Source organism: Drosophila eugracilis, unplaced genomic scaffold, assembly GCF_018153835.1.
Source record: "Drosophila eugracilis isolate 14026-0451.02 unplaced genomic scaffold, ASM1815383v1 contig_2152, whole genome shotgun sequence".
In the NCBI taxonomy this organism is placed as follows: domain Eukaryota; kingdom Metazoa; phylum Arthropoda; class Insecta; order Diptera; family Drosophilidae; genus Drosophila; species Drosophila eugracilis.
Genome location: NW_024573036.1, coordinates 1,816,229 through 1,829,198, shown reverse-complemented (window position 1 = coordinate 1,829,198; position 12,970 = coordinate 1,816,229). Strand labels below are relative to the sequence as shown.

The following is a 12,970-nucleotide window of genomic DNA, read 5'->3' as shown; positions in this document are numbered from 1 at the left end:
AGTGCTCCAAGAAAGCCGTTGCCGCAGTTCTAATGAAGCAATTTTCGTTAAAAGCAGTCACCGCAGCAGCTTCTCCCACCATCTCCTCCTCTGGTCCACTGCCTTTCACTTTTCCGGCCCCATCAAGTATGTGGGGATTCGTTTTCAACATTTTTAGTTGCCTCGGCGCGTGTTTGTTTCAAAAAGCTCAAATTGCGAGTGCCAGGAACAAAATCCCGACCGGAGGCCAAAGAAAAGGAATTACAGCTGACTCTGGCACTGACTTTTCGCAATTATCCAGCGCACCGAATGCCCAGGAAAATCCCCCGCAATCCTCCTCGCTCACAAAACTCACCGCCCCCTCTTCTCAGCTACGTGCGAATTTATTGATAGCGATATTTTGCTAGAGGATGCGGGGAGCCAGGGCTTAGGGGGACTGGAAATGTGTGCTAAGTGCATTTTACATTTCCGGTCAATGGCGCTAACCTCACGAAATCTTCAGGACTTACTTTCTGCACTGAAAGAAGTTGAAGTGTAAAAGTGGTATTAGTTATACGAATCTAAGCTATCAATTGCTTTACAAGGAAGTCGAAGTACTAACCCTTTTCAGAGGAAGATGGTAAATAGTTCAGGTTTAGAAATCCTTTATTCCTTTTGATTTTAAACTATTAAGCAACTTCATATACTAAAATTAACTAAATGGCAGTCTGTAGTCTTAGAAATGGAATTGAATGCCCTTTTAGATTGGCATTACATAACCGTTTTCCAAGTGTTGCCCCCACACCCCACCTCGACTCCCTATAGTCTGATTACATTTCTTATTATATTGGAGCAGTTCTCGCTTTGGTTTTCATTTGCTTTTCATTTGCCATTTGCGTCACGCTTCGTTCTGACCCCCGCTTGCCGCCTTTCCCCTTTTGGGGGCAGGCTATTGAGACCTCAACGATCCTAGATGGTACGTGTCCCGGCGCCCAAGGGTTAAGAGCGAGAGCGAGAGGACGCGAAGGAGACACTTGAAAGTGTCGACACTTTCGAACTTTTGCTGTTTTCCTCTTATTTTTCTCCCCTTTCGTGCCCCCTGCAATTGCTGCTGCGTAATTTTTATTAGCTCTGAATGAGCATCTTAAGTGGCGCTCTATTTATCTTGGAAAACCCCGCGCTCATTTCCAAATTGCCAGCATAAATTTATTTGTTTGGCAAAACAATTTTCCCCGCCTCCGCGTCACTTTGATGCGTGTCTCGTTTTACATTTTCTGACAATTTCATTGTTCCACGGCTGCCTTTTATTTCGAATGATAATTTTTGGCGCGTGTGTGCGGGGAGTCACGTCATATGCCAGGAATAGGGGGCGTGGCAGCAATGCTTTTATGCCCAAATAACAAGCCATAAACATTTCCAGTTGCCATTTGCCCATTTTCGCGAGCGCATTTTAAAAAGACAACAGCAGCGGAGAAACAAATAAAGAATGATAAAGAATTTTATAGCTCACACGCCAGATACACTGAGAACAAAGGGGGCTAAACGAGAGAGGGATTATATGCTGAAAACCAGAAAAGTTTTTCTTCTTTATTAAAAGTGTGTGGAAAGTACAAGCAGGCGAATGATTTCAGTCTAGCTTAGAATTTATCATTTATAAAGTAGAGTAACTGCAGTAGTTACTACCCCTTTTTCCCAGTGTACAAACAAACAAATAAACCAAATGGCATCCTCGCATTAGAACGCAACCCCTCTATTACTTTACTACAAATGGCCGGCAGTTTGAATATTTTGATTGCTCGCCTGCCTCAGGTATTTTGAGTGTTTTTGTGCCTTTGATTAGTTGACACATTTTATAAGCCATTCCCTGGCTAAACGGGCATTCAAATCCAAAGCGAGTCCCACTTCTCAAACTTTTGGCTAAATATAAAAGTGACTGGCTAAGCTGTTTGGTTTCCGGCATTTACCTTGCGGCTTGCATTCTGTGATTTTTAAGGCTCTGTCATTCGGACAGGATTTTAATTGTATATTGACACGTGACTTAATCTGGCCAATAGGAGTCAGTAGGACTTAACCCTTCTTTTTAGTTTGGCTTAAATATCAATAGTTTATATAGAAAAGGTGGATAATCTACCTCGTACATAAACGAACTGGTAGGGAATTCTGAGAGATTCCAGAAAGATTAATTTGAAATTTTCAAAATTAAGTAAAAACGTTAATCCATCAAGTCATTCAAGTTAACCGCAGAGACCAACTCACAGGCAATTAGCAATTTTCACTCGATTTAGGGAAGTGCAGTTCCCAGGGGAGTTTCCAAGTATTTTGATGGGTTAAGTTCTGGTCAAAGCGAAACTCACTGCATCTCCAGTTGGCCGATGAGCTCACCATAAATTAGGCATATAGATATGTGCTCGACTATGGTCTATAGTTATCCCCCAAACATATATCCCACACACAGCCCCCGCACACACACACCCGCTGAGGAGAGAGGAACATGTCTGACCAAACATTTTGTATAGGACAATTTCTAAATGGAATTTAATTTCCGGATTAGAATAGACATTTCATGCATGCTACGAGGGGAGGGGTAATGCACTGGACTAACTGGCCAGCCGGTCGTCTTGCCAGGACTTCTCCCCCTTCCTCCTCATTTCATTTCCCAGATTTACTGCTCATCTATACACAGGGATTAAAACTTGTGTCCTATCTTAGCAATCTAATACTGATTCTAAGATTCAGAAAGGTATGTAAACTAGATACAAAACTCAAACTCCCTTTCTTCTTGATTTTTTCCCATAACCCCTACTATCCCAGTATTTTTCCCAGTGGACTACTCATTCAAGCTTCTACTTTCCAGATTCCTCAATGCCTCAATGAACAATCACAACAAAAGGGTTTGTCTGTGTGGCAAAGGGGCGGCAACTGGTAGGCGTGGCTAGTAAAATGCTCCGAAATTTGGGTTTCTTTTTCCCCACCTGCTGCTTTTTTTGGACTTTTGGTTTTTGTTTAAAATTTCCAAACAATTTTCCCAGCAGATTTGATGAGTTGAGAGAGTGAAGAGATCATGATTGGCGAAGGCATTGAGAAGGGGAAAATCGAAGGCGAGAATGGGAAAATCCACCCACCTTTGCGGGCTTGATTTATGCCCAACTCGAGTTATTAATGTAATTTGATTTTGGCAACAGCAGGTAAGGCATACAAGAGGGGGACTCCTCCTCCAAATTATGAGGATGACGACGATACTTTTGATGAGTCGACAATTGAAAACAGCAGCTAGTCAAGGGTGGAGGCCCACTTTATGGGAAAGTAAATTTTTTAATAGAGAGTAAATTACCGGAAACACAATTAAAAATGTTCCAGGCTAAAATATCTGAGAACGAGGAGACAAAAGCTAAGCAAAACAAAGACCAAAATCAAAATGAGGACGGCACTGGCTCAGGGGTTCGAGCCAAGGCAAAGGGTTGAGTTTAATTAATGGTTTAAGGTTGGGGAAATCATTTGGGCTAACTGCAGGTTACTCAATCGCCAAGAAAACGAGCCAAGGCAAGGGGTTAAGGACTCCAGCTACTTAACACCCTCTAAAATCCTCCCCCTTAATCGTTTTCGGAATTTTCCAAGACGCTAAACGGTCGACAATGACGTTGACGTTGGCCTAGGGCAGGCAAAAATTGTCGGAAACACCTTGTTTTTTGACTGCCTCCGACGGCTCCCCATTTTCCTGCGCCACCCAAACGCTTTTCCACCCACGGCCATTGTTGTTGCCCCGTACATAATATGTCCATTGTTTATGAAACAACGGCGAAAGCAGGTCGCCCTCGTCTGATGGAGCGAATGCTTAAAGAAAAACATTAGGTCCGAGGTGGAAATGTGTTAAGGTTGTGGGGGAGTGGGCTGATAGTTAGCTTGGAGGGGGGCAGTGTATTCTTAAAAAGAGTTTCTCAAGGGAAAATCTTTAAGATTTCTCTACACGTATGAAAATCTTTCCTACAACTTTTCTACAACTTATTTCTTAATCATTACTTGGAAAGTTCAAATATATTTAGCAGCCAGGTGCTGCAGTCTCTTCTTTTCAGTCGGTAAATAAATGAGTGGCTCTGGCAGGGACCATAGTAGTAGACAGAGATGGCTAGAGAAAGGGAGACAGAGAGACAGCTAGCAGGTAGCCGGGAAAGTTTAATATGAGTTATTATGTGCACAAAAGTTTTATGATGCTGCTAAACCTGGTTAGAGACCTTTGTTAAGGTGCCAACAAAGCAAACACAGAACGCATTACGAAGTCGAAAGCTTAGATACCCTTTAAAACTAATGGGAAATATATATCGGATTTGTATGGCAAGAATGTTTTATATTACCTAGAACTTAATATAGATTTTAGCTCTCCAGCTGAATATAAACAGGGAATGTGTTATTAAAGGGTATATAAAGTGCATAGTTACAGGCGACCAACTTAGTCAGGTCTTAACCTGCCTCGTGTATCTGTTAGATACAATTTGTTTTAATTGCACAAAGTAGTTGGCAACCCTGGCTGGCAGCAGCAGCGGGCCAATTAATTCCCATTTAACTGGTCTCAGCTGGGATTTTCGGCCAGTGACAACTTTCCGTTTCTGCCGCTGTTTTTCTTAAACGATCTTTAATATTTCCTTGCCTTGCAAATGAGAGGCAAAGCCCCATTTGGACAATGGCTAACCTGCAAATGATGTCTATTTAACATTGATTTATCCTTCAAGACAGTCATCAGGCACCGGGCACTGTTTATTTAATGTAAATAATACATTTCGATGCACTTAACTTAATTTGTTTAACAGAATTTGTTCTTTTTATGACACATTTACAAAATATGTATAGCTTCCAGTCAGATTTCGTAGATTTTGCAATGCTCCTTACTTGGTTTTTATTGTGTTTCTTTATAAATGCGAAAAAGGTATAGCAGTCTTTGCTCAGTTGGCAGCCACAACCTGATCGTACTTCGGCGGCAGGGCGGACATCGTCTGAGGCCCCTGCTGATTCTGCCAGTGGGTGGCATTCTGGGCAGGCATCACTGTGGCGGTGGCGGTGGTCTGCGCTGGCACACCCACCTGTGCTGCTGGCACGGTCACCACAATATTTCCCCTAGCCATCATGCGACGGCATCTGCGGCAAGGACGTCCCCAGGCCAAGGGATTGGCGTAGTAGAAAATGGTTCGGCGATGGTTGCACTCGCACTGCAGGTTTATATTAACATTATTAACGTTACTCATATTGCCCGAGTTCTGGTCTTGGTTCTGCGACTCTTCTTTGCTAACTGTCTCTGCTGTCTTTCTGCCCGGTATTATATATATTTTGCTGATTCCGAGGCTCTGCACTGACTGTGATAAGGAAAGCCTCTCAGGCTGTTATCACTACATTGATCGATTAACTTTATGGCACCCTCAGTGATTCAAATTTTCCAGGGCTGGTCGCTTGCATTAAAATATATACTACGATTGACTTGGATGGCTGATTCACAGAGCTCCGCATAGCTGGGGGTTGCCTGGGAATTATCTAAAGTTGGTGAGTCACTTTCGGGACTTGGGACTTGGAAACTGCAGAGAGCTGTCAAGATAGATCAGAGACTTACATAACCTACCATATAACATAAACGACTCGGTTACATACATTACAAGAGTCACCTGAATATCGTGATAAGATACAAGTTAAGTGCCAGAAATGTATCTTTAGGTACATAAATTGTGAAAGTAGTTCTATAGAACTGATCTGTTCGTCCATATTTGAAGTTAGTTGGTGTAAAATATTCTTGAAAATAGGTTAATTAAACTTATTATTATTCCAATCCATTATTATTATTATTATTCAGAACTTCATTACGCCTCGGTTTTCATATCTGAATAACAAACTAAAGCAAATTATTTGACATCTCACTTTATTTAATAACAGTAACCATTTTTTAGATTTTTTAAAAAGAAAATTATTTGAAATTCCATTAAAGAGGAAGTCTTCAGATATATTTAACCCTTTACCTATCTTTTATATATCTGGTTTAACTTCGGGTATCTTTTATGAAAGCTCCTACAATTGGTGGATGTGTTTTTAATTCTAAATGAATAAAACCATTTCTCTTGTTCGGTAAATGCATTTATTAGACTTAAAGCGATTAAGATTATCTTCAAAGTTAACAATCTTTAGAACCTTTTGGCTTAGTAGGTGGAAACAGAGACTGGAACGAAAGTGGTCGTGGTGCTGACGGCGTTGTTGGTGGTGGCAACAGGAACTCCCACCTGAGTGGGCACCACCACAACGTTCCTGGACATCATTCTGCGGCATCGGCGGCAAGGACGTCCCCAAGCCAAGGGATTAGCATAGTAGAGCACTCCCCGACGGTGGTAGCACTCGCACTGGAGGTTGATGTTGATGTCAGACATGGTTTCTTGATTTCTAGGATCTTCCTTGCTTGAGTTTTATGCTTAGACTGGCTTTACCCCTTTGTTATATCGTTTATATAGAGAAGTTGATTGTGATAAGGGAATACAATGATATCTTAATCGTTAAAAGGGATCACTCAAGTTGCGGTGATTCATTCTGGTTATGGTTGAAATTTGTTCGTGGTTGAGTGAGTCATTGGAGTCCCCTTCTTAAGCGGTCCCCCAGCTTGCATTGCTATCATTTAAGCTGTGTAAACATTAAAACATAAAATAATACAAAAATACAAATACAAGTTACAGATTTTCCACAGCAGAGAGATTAAAGCTCAACGAGAATTGAAAAAACGAACCGAAGCGTAAACAAATGACATTTCATAGTTTTCATTTTATTAAAGCCCAAACATGTTTGTGTACAGACAAGGCTAGCTGTATACTAATTGATAAGCTGACTCTGGCCAAAGGACATCAATCATTTCGGCCAAGTCAGATAGCAGCCAAAGCCAAATACAAAAAAGTACGAAAACAATCATGTTTCCAGATAATAGAGAGAGCGGACAGGGGGCCAAGCCTTGACCATTGTTTATGCCATTCGCCAGCAGTTAAATTTTCATATTTGTACCATTAACATTGCGAATAAAATGCAGGCAGCATGAAAATGTGTCATAGCAGGCCGACATTGAGAGCCAATCAAATGTATTTCAATTAAAGCAAAGTGCGTTTAAGTCATTTTAGCAAGTATTTCATGCGGATCTGCAGTTACATTGGGACTCCAAGGACTGGATTGGGGGAAACTCAAATTATTTCTGAAGATAAAGTTGAAAAATCTTTTAATTTTATTTCTTCCTTTTTTATTTTTCCTGAAAACTAAAACAAAGAGCTAACTTCAAAGCGTGAACGGATTTTATTTTCCTGTTTATTGTACAAACTTTTTTTTATCATTTTAAATTGACAATTTCTGAGGGATATTTGATAAATAACATTTATTTGCAAGGATATCTATGTATAATTCTAACATTAATTCAGAGAATTTGTAAAGTTTTCTACGGTTGTTCACGCTTCTCGGCAACGCCTACCACCTGGGCGGAGGAGGCTGCTGGACAATGATGACCTCCTCTCGGGGCGGAGGACGGCGACCGCCGATGTTGAACTCGATAAAGGGTCGGCTTGGCGGCACCACGTCGACCTCGATGATGGGACGTGGTGGTGGCGGTGGCGGCTGGTAGACGGCAGCTGGGGTTATGACCTCCACCCTGGGGGGTGGTGGAGGGTAGCGACCGCCCACTCCGATCTCGATCACGGGGCGAGGGATCCTCGGCGGCACAATGTCCACCTCCACAATGGGCCTGCCACCATGATGGTGATGGTGGTGGCGACGTTCCTCCTCGTAGTACGGCATGGCTGTTCAGAAGGTATCCAGGTTTTATCCTCAGTGGCGATGCGGCTACCTTTGACTCTCTCGTCGAACTGACTTACCGCCCCACCTGCTTAACTATTTAAGGCAGTTTTTATCGCTGATTGGGGGAACTTTTTCTAATTTCGTTATGTACGCTGTGTTTTCGCACAGTAGCTTAGTTTCCTATCTTGTCAGGTGGCATTAATGTCTTCTTCGATAAAAACATTGATAAACACTAATTGATAAACACAAAATTCCAATGAGTAGTCAAATGGGCTTCGTTCTCAATCTGAATTTCATCGGTGAGTTCAAGGTTTTCATTAGTCATCATTTCAGGAGGTAAAGGATGTTTGGAAAACTTATTTTTGTAGTTAATTCAGGCCAAATACTATACCAACAAACATCTTCCAGTAAACGAAAGATTCGAAAAGAAGTTCTTGTGGTATATAATGGAGATTTTATTTATTTTATTTAAAAAACGATTGAAATGTTGATAATTTTACATGAAAGGTAACTTATAAAACTTATTTCTGATCTGATTAGTTAATAACCTTTCTTAGAAAAACTTCTGATAATAAATTCCGCCACTTGTCTGTTGTTTATAATTAGCTATATATTGATACATACAACTTGTCGGTACACACACAGGTTGTCTTTGATATCAATGGAACCCACTATCTATATCTTTGCTGAACAGATTTTTGTTGTTATTTCAAGAACTTTATAAAAAGACAAGGGATATTTGTTTTTCCTTTTGTTATCTATCGTTCGGTTACACTTTATCGATAATACATTTCATTTTGGTTAATTTGGAGGTTGCTTAGTTTATTCTCCGCCGTTCAAACCTCTTTCACCACTGCTGATAGGGAGGATTGCCGTAGGGCTGCTGGTACTGGTACTGATATTCGTAGGCCGGCTGCTGCTGGGGATAGTATCCATTGGTGGCCACCGTGACTCCGCCGTAGGGCTGCGGCATTATCATCTGGGCTCCGGTGCCGGGGATGTAGGTGGCCGCCGGCGTCATGTAGACAACCTCGGCGGGCCGAGGCGGAGGCGGCGGCGGATAATAGCCGCCACCCCAACCGGGAACCACATCAATCTCGATATTTGGACGACCATGGTGATGGCGAGCAGGATAGCAGCATGGATCCTCATAGTACCGCATAGTTGATTAGCCAGTAAGTAATCAACCGACCCAACCTCACCACCCAGCTACGCGTTGAACACTGGAAAGCCCGCGCCAAAGCACCTCTCTCTCGGGCCAACTAGAACTTTGGGGCTCCATCAATCAGGGTTTGTGGGAATTATTCCAGTGGTTAGAGCGAAAGATAAGGCGGCTTAGTCATCCGACAAGGTCTGATAACGATGGCCGGACAGTTGTGCATTCACAGGTGATCGGGTTTTGCTTTTCCGCGCTTTCTGTTTACTATATTAGCCCATTATGGCTTATCGGTGGGTGAAGTGCTCTTATCTCCCAGATAGGTCAGAATGTGCAGAAAAAGCGGAAAATGCTAACCCAGAAATCGATATATATATCAATTTATGCTCAGCTAGAAAACAACATAGATGTTTGGATAAAAGGGCAACTAATCAACAACATTTTTAGTACAATAGTTTTAAGGTAAAGGTGAAATTCCTTTGTTTTTCCCCTCCCATTATTGAAAATTATAATGATTCATATATATACTTTATTACGATTATACAGTGGCTTGGTAAGACTACCTAAAATAAATTCATCATGGCTGATTTACAGATCAAAGTTCTCAGATCGCTTTTAATATTGTGGGTTGTGGTAGTGGCTACTGCCTGGTGGTGGTGGGGGAGGGTACTGGTAGTACGGTGGCGGAGGGGCCTGTTGCACCACTGTAACTGGTGGTGGCGGTGGCGGCGGCTGCTGCACCACCACAATCTGGGGTGGCGGGCGATGGTGGCGCCGCGGCCATGGCGGTGCGATCTGCACCTTAATCACGGGTCCACGGCGATGTGGTGGTCCTCCACAGTGATCGTGAGGCGGTGGTGGCATTGTGGGTTAAACTAATATTTCCTGGTAGGTCCAAATATGTCGACTTATCGCTGGTAACTAAACGAACAGAGTGCGCAGCTCATGGGACTGACTAAGTAATCAAAGTCATAAAATAAAGCTCCTCAAAAATTACTCATACGCAGTAGGGGCTCTTATTTACCTGATTACGGAAAGTATCGATACTATTCGATATTCGATTCGATTATTTGCATTAAGCTTTTTAATGGGAAAAGCTTTTCAATACTTTTGTAAGCCAAGCCATCATGTCTTTCCTTGGATGAGTCATTGACGGGAGGGTTACTCTGGAATCACTTTTATCTCTCGCACATTAAGACCTTGTCAATGAATCACTGATTTTGGGGGGATTTTTTCATTTGGCTTTCAGACAATTGTGAAAATGCTCTATAATCTTATCCAAAAATGTATCAAATTATCCTTTAAGTTGGGCATTTTACAAAGGAAAATCTTAAAAGCCCAGAAAACTCTTCAATCTCAGTCAGTTAATCTCTCCAAATAGTTATACAGTTTTCATAATAAAAATTAGAATAATCCTCAACATATTTTCCTTGTCTTGTAAGTATTTAGCAAACATTTGCAATTCTATTACGCACAGTTTGCAGACATGCCTTGGCCTCGAGGGGTTAATATTAAATGCATGGCCAGGAAAACGGTCATTTCTCTTGGTCAATCAAAACGTCTCTCAAGTCTCAATCACTTGACTTCCTAACAAGTCTTTGGTGCCTTTTTTCGCTTTTGTTAATTGAGTAGTTCGGGCTGCATTTCGCGGCTTGTCACTGCGTGTGGCATAGGGTTAACCATGGGGTTAGGGGTTAAGGGTTCTCGGCCTAAAAAGTTAAACATGCACAAAGTGGCAAACGAGTTTCGGGCAAAGTTTCCGACTGCCGCAAAAGAAGGAAATGAGTGCCGCATAACTCGCAACATATCCACTCAACTTCGTGGGCGGTAAGCGCAAGGGAAGGCATGGCGGGCTGCTTGACAGCGCGTATCAAATGAATGATGCCACTCCTTTTGGTTATTATACTCTCTCAAGGGGGTTACCAAGATGGTCTTGAAATAGGGAATATTAAGTTAGCATTTGGCATTAGTAACTCTATCGGTAGTCAATATTCTGAATAATACAACATTATGCTGCTTACCTTAAACGTATTTAAAAGTGACTTCAAAGTTCTTCCCCAATAATAAATATTTACGAGTAACATTTAACCCCGAAAAGAGTATGAATGCCTCGCTTTTCTGTCAAGAATTTTCCACGATTATTTTTTAACTCTTTGCCAGATGCTCCTTATGCATATTTTAGGAAATGAATTGCAAGCGAGTCCTGCGTCCTGGCAAGATAAAATGTCTCCGTCTCCGAGTCAAGAATCTGAATCAGAAAATCGGGGCTCGGGATTGGGAGCGGCATCTGAATCTGAAACTGAGGTGGCGCCTTCGAATCGATAACTGTCAAAAAATAAGCCGCCAAGCAACATGCAAGACAGGCGTAAGGGGCGTGGCAAACGGGAACGTACTGGTGGTGGTGGCGGTTCTTAGCGGTGGCGGCGGCGTCGCGCAATTTAAATATTTATGGCGCTGCGCTCGGTGCACAAGACACGGAACCAGGCACACGGCATAGCCAAAAAACCGTAACCGTAAACCTAACCGAGAAACCAAGAACAGCAGCTATCCGAAATTGTGCAGCGAGTGAAGGTGCACTGAGAGAAAGGAAAGTGAAGGAAAGTGATTAGGTTTTTGATGAATAAATGAACAATTTCCAAAAGTGTTTTGCAGTGCACCGGCTCCTCCTTTACGAGGCATCTTCAGCGGCGGCGTCAGAAAACGCATTTCCTGCTCATGTCATGACATGCAAGCGCGGCTGGGAAAACGCATAGCCAGAGTTGGGGAAATCGGCGAAGTTGGAAAACCGGGCGGTGCCGAAATGGGCTAACCGAAAGGAATCATTGCTTTTGTCGACATGTCATGGCAATACTCGTATCTGGAAAGTGTTTTCTGGGGTTGGGCTGAGTAGTTCTCCGAACATTCTCGAGAACATTTTATTGAGCTACAGTCTTCAGGCATTGGCTGTGAGTTTATGATTGATAGAGTTGTAAAACTGAAGTCGGGAAGCCAAGAGGCTTCTGAAGGTGGGGGATGACTTGGCGGGTTCTTGTGATGCCCAGTGGGAAAATATATTTAAGCCTTAGCTGAAAATGAATTAAAATGGAAATAATAACGCATTACAAATTAATTACAGAATATCTTCCTTGTTAGTAAACTGAAACCTTTAAAAATCCTGTTAAATGAAGGAAAATTAATTTTCTGTAAAATCATAAATAATATATATATGTATATTTTTAGAGCAAATGAAAATGCCTTGAGTGCAAAAGTGCTTGTTATTTGATGCCGAAGCACAGCAACAGTTTCAGAGGCACTGGTGCCTGCATTCTTGTCAACTTTTAATTGAAATCCCCTCACAGTTTTACAGCCTTTGGAGTGCACCACGCCCGCCCACGAGGCCATTAAGGAACTTGTTAATTTGCATTTTCCATTTCCATTTGCATGAAATTTGTTTCTGTTCGCCGGCGCAAAAATTAACCAAAAGAAACAAAAACGAGGCGAGAGATGAAGAGAGTGAAAACTTTTGCCTTTAATGAGCTGCCTGCGGTTTGAAGCCCCTTAACCCCAGAAAAACCCACACACAAACATATTTTCGTTTCTCTTTGCCCTTTTTGACACTCTTGGCAATTTCCGACTTTTACTTTCCTGTGCCGCTTTATAATTGGTTTTCACTCCTTTTCTCAAGCACAACGAATGCCAACAAATACTCAAAAGTGACATAAAGGCTTTTCCATATCCCAAAACACAGGCCAAAGTATTGGTCAAACATTTCCGAGGAAAAGGGAGGTCCAGGAATCGGAAAGATAAACTGTTGAGCACTAAATGTTTGGCAAATATTTTTGCGACTTTGTTGCGTAACACGAAGTGACCAACTCCTGGCCACGCCCCCACTTGGGGGTTTCCCCGCACTCTGCTCTTGGCCAGGCAACCGAGTGGAAAAAGCATCGTCTGTCCACTCGAGTGTGCAATTAGGTGAAAATAAGTGGTTCGACAAACGCCTCCGAGTATGCAATCATTTAAATTTCACTTCATTTGTCCTTTTCATGATTTGCCCCTGTTTGATGGACTGCCTTACACTGGGAAAAT

General features: G+C 42.2%; 5 protein-coding genes across 5 annotated transcripts; all 5 read right to left on the bottom strand.

The window, feature by feature from the left end:
- Positions 1 to 4,676: 4,676 nt before the first annotated feature.
- On the bottom strand, positions 4,677 to 5,217 carry LOC108110609. The gene has a single exon (XM_017219707.2). The coding sequence runs from the start codon at positions 5,190 to 5,192 to the stop codon at positions 4,893 to 4,895; it is 300 nt and encodes a 99-aa protein (XP_017075196.2). The 5' UTR covers positions 5,193 to 5,217; the 3' UTR covers positions 4,677 to 4,892.
- Positions 5,218 to 6,059: 842 nt separating this feature from the next.
- On the bottom strand, positions 6,060 to 6,374 carry LOC108110633. Its single transcript, XM_017219733.2, has one exon. The coding sequence runs from the start codon at positions 6,351 to 6,353 to the stop codon at positions 6,129 to 6,131; it is 225 nt and encodes a 74-aa protein (XP_017075222.2). The 5' UTR covers positions 6,354 to 6,374; the 3' UTR covers positions 6,060 to 6,128.
- An 861-nt stretch (positions 6,375 to 7,235) lies between these two features.
- On the bottom strand, positions 7,236 to 7,826 carry LOC108110600 (bromodomain-containing protein 4). The gene has a single exon (XM_017219697.2). The coding sequence runs from the start codon at positions 7,747 to 7,749 to the stop codon at positions 7,423 to 7,425; it is 327 nt and encodes a 108-aa protein (XP_017075186.2). The 5' UTR covers positions 7,750 to 7,826; the 3' UTR covers positions 7,236 to 7,422.
- A 386-nt stretch (positions 7,827 to 8,212) lies between these two features.
- LOC108110595 (metacaspase-1B) lies at positions 8,213 to 8,957 on the bottom strand. The gene has a single exon (XM_017219693.2). The coding sequence runs from the start codon at positions 8,909 to 8,911 to the stop codon at positions 8,597 to 8,599; it is 315 nt and encodes a 104-aa protein (XP_017075182.1). The 5' UTR covers positions 8,912 to 8,957; the 3' UTR covers positions 8,213 to 8,596.
- A 466-nt stretch (positions 8,958 to 9,423) lies between these two features.
- Positions 9,424 to 9,839, bottom strand: LOC108110622 (extensin-1). The gene has a single exon (XM_017219720.2). The coding sequence runs from the start codon at positions 9,767 to 9,769 to the stop codon at positions 9,521 to 9,523; it is 249 nt and encodes an 82-aa protein (XP_017075209.1). The 5' UTR covers positions 9,770 to 9,839; the 3' UTR covers positions 9,424 to 9,520.
- Positions 9,840 to 12,970: the final 3,131 nt, after the last annotated feature.

What these genes read in the sequence shown, in the direction of transcription:
- LOC108110595 (XM_017219693.2), bottom strand. Translation starts at nt 8,911, where the DNA reads ATGCGGTACTATGAGGATCCATGCTGCTATCCTGCTCGCCATCACCAT.
- LOC108110622 (XM_017219720.2), bottom strand. Translation starts at nt 9,769, where the DNA reads ATGCCACCACCGCCTCACGATCACTGTGGAGGACCACCACATCGCCGT.
- LOC108110633 (XM_017219733.2), bottom strand. Translation starts at nt 6,353, where the DNA reads ATGTCTGACATCAACATCAACCTCCAGTGCGAGTGCTACCACCGTCGG.
- LOC108110609 (XM_017219707.2), bottom strand. Translation starts at nt 5,192, where the DNA reads ATGAGTAACGTTAATAATGTTAATATAAACCTGCAGTGCGAGTGCAAC.
- LOC108110600 (XM_017219697.2), bottom strand. Translation starts at nt 7,749, where the DNA reads ATGCCGTACTACGAGGAGGAACGTCGCCACCACCATCACCATCATGGT.